The sequence below is a fragment of the Pongo abelii genome, chromosome 16 (genome assembly GCF_028885655.2).
Source record: "Pongo abelii isolate AG06213 chromosome 16, NHGRI_mPonAbe1-v2.0_pri, whole genome shotgun sequence".
NCBI classification, from domain to species: domain Eukaryota; kingdom Metazoa; phylum Chordata; class Mammalia; order Primates; family Hominidae; genus Pongo; species Pongo abelii.
The window spans coordinates 94,345,940-94,358,504 of record NC_072001.2 but is presented as its reverse complement, the minus strand read 5'-3'; the positions used below and the strand labels follow the sequence as shown (position 1 = coordinate 94,358,504).

General features: G+C 41.3%; 1 protein-coding gene across 1 annotated transcript in view; it reads right to left on the bottom strand.

The window, feature by feature from the left end:
- SV2B (synaptic vesicle glycoprotein 2B) overlaps positions 1-12,565 on the bottom strand; it is a 190,110-nt gene that overhangs the window by 32,463 nt on the left and 145,082 nt on the right. Inside the window, exons 3-6 of the mRNA XM_024232918.2 lie at positions 9,754-9,934; positions 9,237-9,388; positions 3,236-3,369; positions 1,377-1,466 (exon numbers count right to left, since the gene is read on the bottom strand). Of these exons, the coding sequence (XP_024088686.1) occupies positions 1,377-1,466; positions 3,236-3,369; positions 9,237-9,388; positions 9,754-9,934 (557 nt within the window). The remainder of the gene's footprint in view (positions 1-1,376; positions 1,467-3,235; positions 3,370-9,236; positions 9,389-9,753; positions 9,935-12,565) is intronic.

The window sequence follows — 12,565 nt, the reverse complement described above, 5'->3', positions numbered from 1 at the left end:
TTCATTTGTTTGGTTTGCTTTTAAAACTAGCAAGAAACAAAATTCAGACTAATAGCCAATGATGGTAAGGATGTAAAGAAATGGGTCCCCTATTGCCTGTGGCATTGTAGATTGGTACGACCCAGTTGAAATGTATTATGATTTGGCAATGTATCTCAAGAGCTATAAAAACATCCAAGCTCTCTGAGCCAGCACTTTTATTTCTAGGAGTCTACTCCTAGAAATTAAACAATCCTAGAACATGAAGGGGAAGGAACTATGTGCACAAGAAGGTTCATTGCACTAATATTTACAGGAACAAGATAGTAAAACTGGATAAATAAGCTTCTAACATTAGAGACATGTTAGGAAAACTGTGTTAATGTTTGTAACATTACTGTTTATTAAAATGATGATTATGAATACTAGGAGACAGCATATAAAACAATAATGAGTGCTATACTATTAAATAATACGTACACATAAATATACATACATATGCTTATCCCCAGAGAAATCTGTTTATTTCTGTTATCATTTTTTTTTCAGACACAGTCCTGCTCTGTTGCCCAGGCTGGAGTGCAGTGGCACCATCTCAGCTCACTGCAACCTCTGCATCCTGGGTTCAAGCAATTCTCATGCCTCAGCCTCCTGAGTAGCTGGGATTTTAGGCACCCGCCACCATGCCCAGCTAATTTTTTTGTATTTTTAGTAGAGATGGGGTTTTGTCATGTTGGCCAGGCTGGTCTTGAACCCCTGACTTCAAGTGATCTGCCAGCCTCAGCCTCTCATATGGTGTGGCTCTGCGTTCCCACACAAATCTCATCTTGAATTGTACTCCCATAATTCCCACATGTTGTGGGAGGGACATGAGGGAGATAATTTTAATCATGGGAGTGGTTCTCCCATACTGTTCTCATGGTAGTGAGTAAGTCTCACGAGATCTGATGGGTTTATCAGGGGTTTCTGCTTTTGCAAATTCCTCATTTTCTCTTGCCACTACCATGTAAGAAGTGCCTTTCGCCTCCCGCCATGATTCTGAGGCCTCCCCAGCCATGCGGAACTGTAAGTCCAATTAAACTTCTTTTTCTTCCCAGTCTCGGGTATGTCTTTATCAGCAGCATGAAAATGGACTAATATAGCCTTCCAAAGTGCTGGGATTACAGGCATGAGCCACCGCGCCTGGCACCATTTTTAAAAACAACTAGCAACCTAAGGAAAAACCTCGAAGGATCTCCATCAAAATGCGAAGAATAATTATTATAAAGTAACAGCAATATCAGAGTCTTTGTTCTCCTTTTGACAAATTTTCTGTTATGTGCTTAAATTACTTTTTAGCAAACCAAAGCAGTGAAGAGGAGAACCCCCTTCTTATTGGCAGGCAACCCCACACTCACCGTGAACACTTTCTCTGGGGTCCCCTTAGCTCTCATGTTGGTGTCATGGACTTGCTTGAGAATCATCCAGGCTTCATCATGTTTGCCCATCTGGTGAAACCAAGGAAAGACACAGGAAAAATTCATTGCTGACTATGCCTTCTGTTCATTAGGGGTGGAAAATCCTACAAACTCAATGGGAATGTTGATACGAGCATTCCTATCAGGTCTGAGGCAATTGCACATGGACTCATTACCATCTAGGACCCGTGAAAGACCAGGACAAGCTTCCATCCCCAGCCATTCTTACAAGGATAACAAGGTTGTGCTTTCAAGGTGTAAATGCTAGGTAGTATCATCATTATACACTCTGAGTAACTAATCACAGTTATAAGTTGAATGGACTGTGGTGTGGGAAGCACGTTCGTCACTGATGAGATAAGGCAAAGAAGCAACGTGTTACGGGTTGAATTGTGTCCCCCCAAAAAAAGATATGGTGAAGTGCTAATCCCCAGTACCACAGAGAGTCACTTTATTTGGAAATAGGGTTGTGGCAGGTGCAATTAGCTAAATTAAGATTACGACATTCTGGAGTAGGTGGAGACTTGATTCGATATAACTGCTGCCCTTATAGGAAGACATCCATATGGAGACACAGAGGCATCAGGGAGGACGCCATGTGACGATGAAGGCCACGACTGGAGTGATGCAGCTGCAAGCCAAGGAATGGTCAAAATTGCCACAAACCACCAGAATCTGGAAGAGGCAAGGAAGGAGTCTCCCCTACAGTTTTCTGAGGGAGCGTGACCTTGCTGCTGCTTTGATTTGGGACTTCAAGCCTCTGAAACTGTGAGACAAATTTGTCCTTTTAAGTCACTCAGTTTGTGGCATTTTGCTACAGCAGCCCTAGGACACTCGTATCCAACCAAGGTTGCAAAACTCCCTGTTGCATCTGCCTCCTGATCAGAGGGGTGAACACGGACATTCGACATGGAGGATCACTCTGCAGATGGCTTAGGAAGGAGGCAGATAAGTGGACTCTGCAGATTGGGGCTGGAAGAGCCTCAAGGTCCTGTTGCCCTTCTGCCTGCTCCTGCACTGTCTGACTTCCACAAGCAGGAGGTTCCCCTGCTGTTGGAAGGCTCATGGGACTCATCTCTCAGGACACAGATGCAGCTGTCTGGTGGCTGGGGACCCTGTGTAGCTAAGAGACCTGAAGGGCTTAGGAGCAGCAACAAACTGTACCATAGCTCTCAGTACCAAACACGGAAAAACAGCAGCTCCAAAGAACTTCATTTATTTATTTATTTATTTATTTATTTATTTTTATTTTTATTTTTATTTTTTTGAGATAGGGTGTCTCTTTGTTACTCAGACTGGAGTGCAGTGACACAACCATGGCTGTCTCCAGCCTTGATCTCTGGGGCCCAAGCAGTCCTCCCACCTCAGCCTCCCAAGTAGATGGGACCACAGGCATGCATGCACCAAATCGCTCAACTAATTTTTTTTTATTTTTGTAGAGATGAGGTCTCCCTGTATAGCCCAGGCTAAAAAACTTCCTAATCAGGACCTCGGGGGACAGTGGGTGCCGTGAGGCAGCTCAGGAGCTGCCCTTCCACCACTGCACAGCCTTGGGAAAGAGCTCCTGCTCTGGGCTCCACAGCTCTTGAACCATCCAGCATTTGCAGTCCGTGAATCCATGACCTGCCACCATCACAGCAGGCAGGGTACCAGATTTAATGATGAGTGAGGTCAGCCAACCCTGGGGGAGTTTGCAACACATAAGCAGCAGAGGATGTGGGACTAGGGAGAGAAGGGAGCGAGGCTGGGTTCCGTGGCTGTTTTGTCGCTCTCCCCCTGGTGGAAAAGCACTGACTCACCTCTAGCAGAAACCTTGGGCTCTCTGGCATGAACTTCAAGGCCACCATGGACACGGTGCAGGGCAGAGCACAGACGATGACAAACACTCTCCAGCTATGGAAGTGGTAATTGGTCCCCATGCTGAAGCCCCAGCCTGCAAAGGAGCAGTCAATCAAAGGATTTCTGGGACATGATCTTTTCCTCTACAGAAGAGTGACTCTGAAGCCCTGGCTCACAAACTTCAGGGCACAAGAGAGTCACCCTGGGAGGTGGTTAAAATGCAGACTCCTCAGCTGTGCCTCCGAAGCGTCTGAGTCATAAGCCTGGGATAGGAGCTGCATCTTGACAAATCTGCAAAATGATATTCCTTACATTGCAAATTTGTCAAAATCTGCATTCTGACAAATCCCCAGGTCCAGGCCTGGCCTGACATTTACAGAGCCTTGGATAAGAGTACAAACAGAAGCAATAGCCTGTATCTCTATAGAATCACTGTATTTTAAGATGGCAAATTGTTAAATGAAACATATTCTGTTTGCCTGCCTTGACAAGCAACAAGCTAGAAGTCTAGGCCCAGAAGTCTACACCCACATATGCCACATCCCCTTTTTAATCCCCCACCCACTCCTTCCAAATAAGGGACCTCATGCAGACATGCATGGACACACCACTGTGATGAGAATGGGCACTCCTGTCTTGATTTCTTGAGTCTATGGGAATTCCTGGGTCCTGAGCACCCAGAGCATAATCTGGATGAAGATGGGGATGGGGGTCATGGCCTCAGAGATGCCTTGCCTTATGGGAAGGGGTGCAGCCAGAGGAAGGCCAGAGCAGGGCCTCATACGACCCAGGGCTTCTGTTGGCAATCCCTCTTTCCAACTTCAAAGGGCAATGCCAGCTCCAGGTGATTCTAGTGCAAAGGGTTCAGGACCACATTTTGAAAAACACTGTAAGCTGTTTCACGACTACACAATTTTTTTAAATGAGGGACTGAACTTCTACATTCCAATGCATCCTATCATCACTGAAATGGGAAGATAACTAGCTCCTATTCAATCATCATTATTCAAAGCATTGCTAAAACCCATATTCAGAAATTACATTCAAGCATGGTTTTGAATATCCTCATGGGTAGCAAACTTCCCTCTTTTAAGTAATAAAGTGGAAAGAGCCTAGACTTTTGCAATCACAGAGATCAGAGTTCAAATTCTGGTCTGATCCCATCAAATTGCGCTGGTGGGTTTTCGCAGCTGTAGAATACAGGTAACGATACCTCCATAGATTTGTCATGTGTGAACGCTCCTAGCAACCCATCATACTTCACCTGCTTTGAGAGTACATTTGATTTTTTTCAGAAATAGCTCCATGACATTTAGTGCCGAGGATGTTGAATAAAATAGATAAATATCAGCAAAGATCAGCAAAATAATTTTTAAAAAATAGAGCCGAGGTTATAAAATAGACTGGTTTTCTTATGCCATAAAGTATTTCTGAAGACAATTCAAATGGTATTTGTGAAAGACAAGAGTAAATAAATAAATATATCAATTTATAAAGTTTAGAGGGCAACAGTTATTTGGATATAAAACTTCTATTTCATTTACTTAGAAATATAACATATGGCCAACTCCAGGGGCAAACAGCTTGCCTTGAATTTTTATTACTCCCCGTTGTGGTTCAACTTGTTCTACTCGCAGCAGACTCCTTATCAATTATCTGCTGTTCCTGCAGACATTTTCTACTGTATTTGTACAATTAAAAGACTAGGTAGAGGGAATCCCGGTATGGAAATGTGGGACTGTGGTCCCTTGGACAACTTTGGCCATAGCAACTGAACACAAACCTCATCCAATACACTCAATCAGAATCAAATCTCTTTTTGCACAGCTTGGTCTCTTATCATCTCACTGAGGTTTATTCGTTCATTTTAATTTTAATTAAAAAGCCTTTCCTTTCTCCTGGGAGTAACACTAGAAAGAGGAAGATAAAACTATAGCAATATTTACACATTCTCAGCTCACGTGCAAAAACTATTTTGACATCATTAGAAGTAAAGGTGATCAAAACCACACAGCCGTCAAACTCAGATGGATAACCAGGGAAGAGGGGCAGAAGCAGTTATGTTTATAAAGTATTCTGCTTCAAAAAGATCTTTTTCTTTATGATAATATGCACAAATTATACAAAATCCATTATTCCCTCATGCCTCTATAGATTTTATGGTGATTTCAGTAATCTGCATTTATCACATTCATTAGGCACATCTTCAGGACCCTAAATTAAATAAAATTAAATGGCAAACTGCTTCCAAATATTTGGAACAATATTAATTTGGAGGAAGCGATTGTTCTGTTTGCTGATCTTCTAGCTTGCCCTACTTTTCTCTGTCAGGATTTCACAAACAGCTGGTAATACTGACTACAATGGGAATTAATCTTCCATAATATATCCATTTTTTTCCTGAGCTTTACCCATGAGTTCACGGGAAAACATTCTGAGCTTTGTAATTTTCTTTCTCAATGAGCCAATCACTCAAATTCCTGGTGCCAATACATCCCCTTACTTGATTCTTGCAAAATCAATTAAACAGGTTACACAAGCTGTACACACAAATATCAGTCTCTTCTCTAAAGCTACACTTGCATTTGTTAGAAGATTAATGCATTAGGCACATTGGAAAATACCATCAAATATCTGGTTCACTGCGGACAAAACATCTGAGGCTTTAGATAAATAATGGCTCTAGTTACACCGTGATTCTAGCCTACCATATTTCTAGGATGGCTTTCCCCCAAGTGAATGCCTGTTTCAATTAAGCCTGATCATCCAAAAGGCTTCTATCTTAAAATGGAATATAAAAGTCTCAGATATCATACAGGCATACACATAGGGAAATGTCCTGTCCATTTGGGGTAAAATAATTTTTTTAATTTTTTATTTCCATAGGTTTTTGGGGAACAGGTGGTGTTTGGTTACATGAGTAAGTTCTTTAGTGGTAATGTGTGAGATTTTGGTGCACCCATCACCCAAGCAGTATGCACTGCACACAATTTGTAGCCTTTTATCCCTCACCCCCTTCCTACCCTTTCCCCAAGTCCCCAAAGTCCCTTGTGTCATTCTTATGCCTTTGAATCCTCATAGCTTAGCTCCTACTTATGAGTGAGAACATACGATGTTTAGTTTTCCATTCCTGAGTTACTTAATTTAGAATAATAATCTCATTTGGGGTAAAATATGTAACCATAAGCCCTGCTGTCAGCCCGCAGTGGTCAGACAATTACCATGAGGCCCCTCTGCCATGGACATCCCATCTGTGCTGGTCAACATGTCCCCAACCTGAATTCTTTTATTAATTTCCTAGAAATCAGACACTTAGACAATAGTGTGTGTGTCTGTGTAAGTGTGTGTGTTTGTGAAGTGAAAAAAAGATGCAGTTTGTAGTGACTATTGTGGGTTGCTAGCTCCCCTCACAACATCCTCCTGCCTTTTCTTCACCACTGTGTTGCACACCTGTGGTTTGGGTGGGACTGACCCTACCCCTAGCTCCAGGGATGGGGAAGGAAGTGGATCTAAACCCTCCTGGACCTGCATCCCCTGGTATATAGTGGTTGGCAGAGGTGGACACATGACCAAGGCTGATCCAATCAGAGGGAAATCAAAGACCCTTTCTCATTGGTCAAGTGTGAGGGCGGGCTTTCCCCATGAAACAAGCAGTCTGCAAACAGAAAGCCTCGTATTGCTAATGCTTCCAGAAGGGAAGCTAGCCTGAGTACTAGAATTATCTTGGAAATTTTCTCAACCTTTATTCCTCTGTGCACCCCAAGAATTGCCAAAGGTTCGGGCTGGCAGGTATATCTAGAGCTGATTCTTTTTGTGTCCTTTCTCCCCTCCATTTTACAGGTGAAAGAACCAAGGCTGAAAAGATGGCTCGACTTGTCCCATATCACACAGCACCACTATTGGATTCAGCTTTTATTCAGATTTCAGTTGCTTCCCTCCATAAAAGGTTTTTCAATCACTTCATTTAAATGTGAAAATAGGCCGGGCACTGTGGCTCACATCTGTAATCCCAGCACTTTGGGAGGCTAAGGCGGGTGAATCACTTGAGGTCAGGCATTGGAGACCAGCCCGGCCAACATGGTGAAACCCTGACTCTACTAAAAATACAAAAAATTAGCTGGGTGTGGTGGCACACACCTGTAATCCCAGCTACTTGGGTGTCTGAGACACGAGTATTGCTTGAACCTGGGAGGCAGAGGTTGCAGTAAACTGAGATCATGCCACTGCACTCCAGCCTGGGTGACAGAGCAAGACTCCGTCTCAGAAAAAAAAAAAAAAAGGAAGTGAAAATAATCCCTTAGTATTCAAACATTTGGACCAGCTAACAGAGAAAATGATATTATATCAAGAATTGTGAGGAAAAAAAGAAAAAGGAAAGCAATGCCTCAAAACTATATAATACAAGGGCAATTAAAGTGTGAATTTCAGTGAGGGATAAATTGCAGAACCTGATAGTAACAGTAATACAATTTTGTATCTAAAATTATGGAGAACTAGAATGACAGAATTGGCTGGAAAACTCTTCAACTCTTTATTTCACTATTCCTTTTCATATTTCTTCTGTTTCTGATATAAAATCCAGTGGATTTTCAAGTACTAGATACGGCAAAGACAACATGGTGTTCCCAAACCCACTTCCTCTACTTTGTGGGCCCACAGCTAGATTGTTACCCAGTGTCCCTTGCAGAAGGGTGTGAGCATGTTACAGATTGGGGCCACAGGAATGTGAGCAGAGATGGTGAGTGTGCTCCACTTCCTGACCTTTAGTCAATCTACAACTGCCCATTCTCTTTCCCCAAACCAGAGACCTTGTAAGCTATATGTTGAAGATGACAGAATGGCACAATGGAAGGAGTCTAAACTCCAGAATTACTGATGGAGTGGAGCCACCTGCAGATCAGAAATGCCAGCTGGACCTCACATAAGGGAGAAGCTTTTACTGTGTTAAAACACGGAGATTTCAGGGGTTATCAGCTTGTCAGGGTAATGTACCCAGTAACACCTTAACTAATACAGTAGGTACTGTCTAAACCAAAGCTTGTTCTTAAAAAGATATACATGGAGCCTCCTTTAGCTGAGAAAGCACAGCAGAGAGGGTCATATTTAAAACAAGACAATAAGTAAGTGGTAAAGTATCAGTCTGTCTGCTACCCCCTCGGGGTCTGAGGATTCTAAATCACTGCTAAACCTATACTCATAATCAGTGATTTACCAAAAATGATTTTGAATGATGATGATGATGATAGTATTACTCAGTATACTCCAAAAGCAGAATCAAAGTCAAAATTGCTGCCTTCTCCCTACTTTGCTCTTGACGAAACCAGTAGTAAAAGTTGATGTTGCCAGGTCTCTGTCCAGAGAATAGTGTTTACAATTATCCAGGAAAATAAAATTGTCCCAGCTGAAACCATGACCTTGTCTATAAGGGCTGCTGCACTTTCACAGCCAAACAAGAGTGACAGCAGGCACTAGGGCAGAAAGAGTACAAGCCTACCGCACCTGAGGGGACATCAAGACTCCAGCCCCCACTCCACCACATGCCAGGGACATGGCCCTGAGCAAGTCACCAACTTCTCTTGGCTTTTGTCACATACCTGTCATCGATTAAATCAGGTTACCAAAGCCTAAGTTGCTCAGGGGGAGGAGGGCTGGAGGAGATGAAGGTTGAAATTATTTCAAATAAAAGTAAGGAAACAAGAAAGGGAGAGAGGGAAGGAGAAAAGGAAAAATGAAGGAAGGGAAGGAAGGAGGAAGAGAGGGAGGACAGGATATATTTTTCAAAAAAGACATTGAATTGAAATTAACAATGTGTCTGCAATGTTAGAAGTTGTTAAGAAAGATCAAGGTCACATATGGGAACTGTGCGTGAGTACATGGAATAAGGCTGAGGATAGGAACTATTGTTTGGGTGCAGGAGCCATAGAAACAGGGGCCCCTAGGCTGTTTTGAGCCATGACTCACCATAGTGTGGGATGATGCTCCAGGCCATGGCAGATGCGTAGAGGCCCCCAGTCATCCAGAAGATGCCCAGCCAACTGAGGTGTTCCCCTCGCTTCTCCCGAGACAAGAATTCAGAAAAATAGGCAAAAACAATCGGCAGAGCACCCCCAATACTGCAAAGGAAAAATGCCCGAAAGAATCAAGTCATACACTAAAAATGGTCATAGCAGAAACCAAGTTGCCTATACCCCACCTTAGGCTCTGTGGTGAAAGGACCCAGTGAACTTGAGAGACCAGCCAGGTAGTTCCTCTCTACATGTGGGAAGCAGTCTTGGATTATTTTGACATTGCGTGCTGACTTCAGAGGCTAATCCTAACTCTAACTCTTTCTAAGGTTCAACTTTAATACAGTATTCTGAAAGTCAAACAAAAACTCAGTCAGTCCAAGGGTTTCTGGAGTTACCTCTCAGAGCTAGAGTACCAGAATGGATGGGCCATTGGTCTGGGAGGGTCCAGCTCCAGCTCCCTGAGAACATACCCGATGCCTGAGATGAGTCGGCAGAAGAGGAAGGCTCCATATCCCTGCACGAAGGAAGAGAGGGAGGCGAAGGAGGCATTGACGGCCAGAGACATGCTGAGGACTCGCTTCCTTCCCAGCTTATCAGCCAGGCCTCCCAGGATGAAGGCCCCCGCCATCATTCCCAAGTAGACTATCATCCCTGCAATGAAGGGAAGGAGGGAGAGAATAGAGAGAAAAGACAAAAGATTAGAGACTATATAATGTTTACAAAATACAATGTTTATTTTTACTTATCCTAGAATTTCTGTCATAGACACAAAATGGTGGAATGTGATATTTGTGGCAAATTGGAAGTGCTATACAAATATGACTTCTTACAAATGTTATCTTAAAAATGGCCTCACATATACACAGACTAACACAGATCAACCAAAACTGAGATAGCTGTAAGGCCAGTCATTTAGGTACATAATCTGCAGACAAGGGAAATGCTGGAAAGGAAAGCAAGGAAAGTCTTTGTGTTGCAAAAGCCCTCAACTGGTGGATTATGTTTAAGGAGAGAATTTCCAGGGTAAAGTGTGGCAAAGTGTATATTAGGAAGGAAGAAAAACATGGTAGAAGTGAAAAACAGCAATTGCCAGCAAGGCCGGCTATGTTATTACCATCCAAGAAGGACCTTTCTTCAAGCTACAACCAATGCCTAGACTTAAGGAAATGTAACATATTTGTATATGGTGTGAGATAAGGGTCCAGTTTCATTCTTCTGCATGTAATATCCAGTTTTCCCAATGCAATTTATTGAAGGACTGCTTTCCCCTATTGTGTGTTCTTGGCACTTTTGTTGGAAATTAATTGGCCATAAATGTGTGAATTTATTTCTAAGCTCTCTATTCTGTTCCACTGGTCTATATGTCTGTGTTTATGCCAGTACCATTTTTTTTAATTACTATGGTTTTATAGTATATTTGAAAGCAAGTAGTGTGATGCTATCAGCTTTGTTCTTTTGGCTCAAGACTGCTTTGCCTATCCAAATCTTTTGTGGTTCTATATGAATTTTAGGATTTTTTTTCTATTTCTATGAAAAATGCCATTGGAAGTTTGATAGCGACTGCATTGAATCTGTAGATTACATTGGGCAGTATAGATACTTTAACAATATTAATTCTTTCTATTCATAAATATGGGATATCTTTCCACCTATTTGTGTCTTCTTCCATTTCTTCATCAATGTCTTATAGTTTTCAGTAATAAAGACCTTTCATTTCTTTGATTAAATTCATTCCTAAGTATGTTTTAATGTTATTGTAAATGAGATTATTTCCTAGATTTTGTTTTCAGATACTTCATTGTTAGCACATAGAAACATTACTACATTACTATTTTTTATGTTGGTTTCTTATTTTACAACTTTACTGAATTTGTTTATTTGTTCTAACAATTTTTTGGTGGAGTCTTCAGGGTTTTCTATGTATAAGATGCCATCTGCAGAAACCATTTTACTTCTTCATTTCTGATTTGGATGACTTTTATTTCTTTTTCTTGCCTAATTGCTCTATGTTGAATAGAAGTGGCAAGAGTGGGCATTCTTGTCTTGTTGCTGATATTAGGGGTAAAGGTTTCAGCTTTTCATTATTGATTATGATTGTCAGTTGTGGGCTTGTCGTATGTGGCCTTCTATACCTAATTTGTCGAGAATTTTTATCACAAAAGGATGCTGAATTTTGTCAAATGCTTTTTCTGCATCTATTAAGATGATCATATGATTTTTATCCATTATTATGTTAATGTGGTGTATCACATTTATCTATTTGCATATGTTTAAACATCCGTTCATGCCAGGGACAAATCTCACTTGATCATGGTGTATGATCCTTTTAATGTGCTGTTGCATTTAATTTGCTAGTATTTTGTAGAAGATTATTGCATCTGTGTCCGTCAGGAATATTGACCTGTAATTTTCTTTCCTTGTAGTGTTCTTCTCTGGCTTTGGTATCAGAGTAATGCTGGACTTGTAAAATGAGTTTGTAAATATTCCTTCACCTTCAATTTTCTGGAAGAGTTTGAGAAAGGTTGGCATTACTTATTCTTTAAATGTTTGGTAGAATTCAACAGTGAAGCCAGCAGGTCCTAGGCTTTTCTTTGTTGAGAGGTTTTTGGTTACTAATTCAATCTCTTTAGTCATTACTGGTTTGTTAAGATTTTCTATTTCTTCATAATTGAGTCTTGGTGGATTGCATGTTTCTAGGAATGTATGTATTTCCTCCAGATTACACAACTGGTTGTGTGCAATTTTTCATAATAATCTCCTGCGATCCTTCATATTTCTGTGGTATCAGTTGTAATGTCTTCTCTTTCATTTCTAATTTTATTTGAGCCTCCTTTTTTCCTTAGTCTAGCTAAAAGTTTGTCAGTTTTGTTTATCTTTTCAAAAAACCAACTCGATCCTTTAACTATTACACTTTGCTGCTCTTTATAGATAAGCATTTGTTAGATTCCTTCACTCTACATTAGTTCATTCTTTCTTCATCTGCTCACCCCCAGTATTGCTTGCCAAGTGAGGAATGGTTCCATCCTTTCAAGGAGATAAACAATAAAATGTATGATTATCTATGAGTGAGAAAAAAGGTGCTCAATAAAGGTATCTGTCAGGTATTATTAAAACCCAAAAGAAGAGCAAACCTTGGATATAATTCACTCAATGTAGGAAGGCTTCCAAGAGAAAGACATTGAGCTGTTCTTGAAAGACAAACAGAATTTAGTCTGATTTCCGTTTGGTGACTGAGGCAAAAAGAAAGTCTGATATGTTTGGGCAACTTCTTGTAAGTAGCCT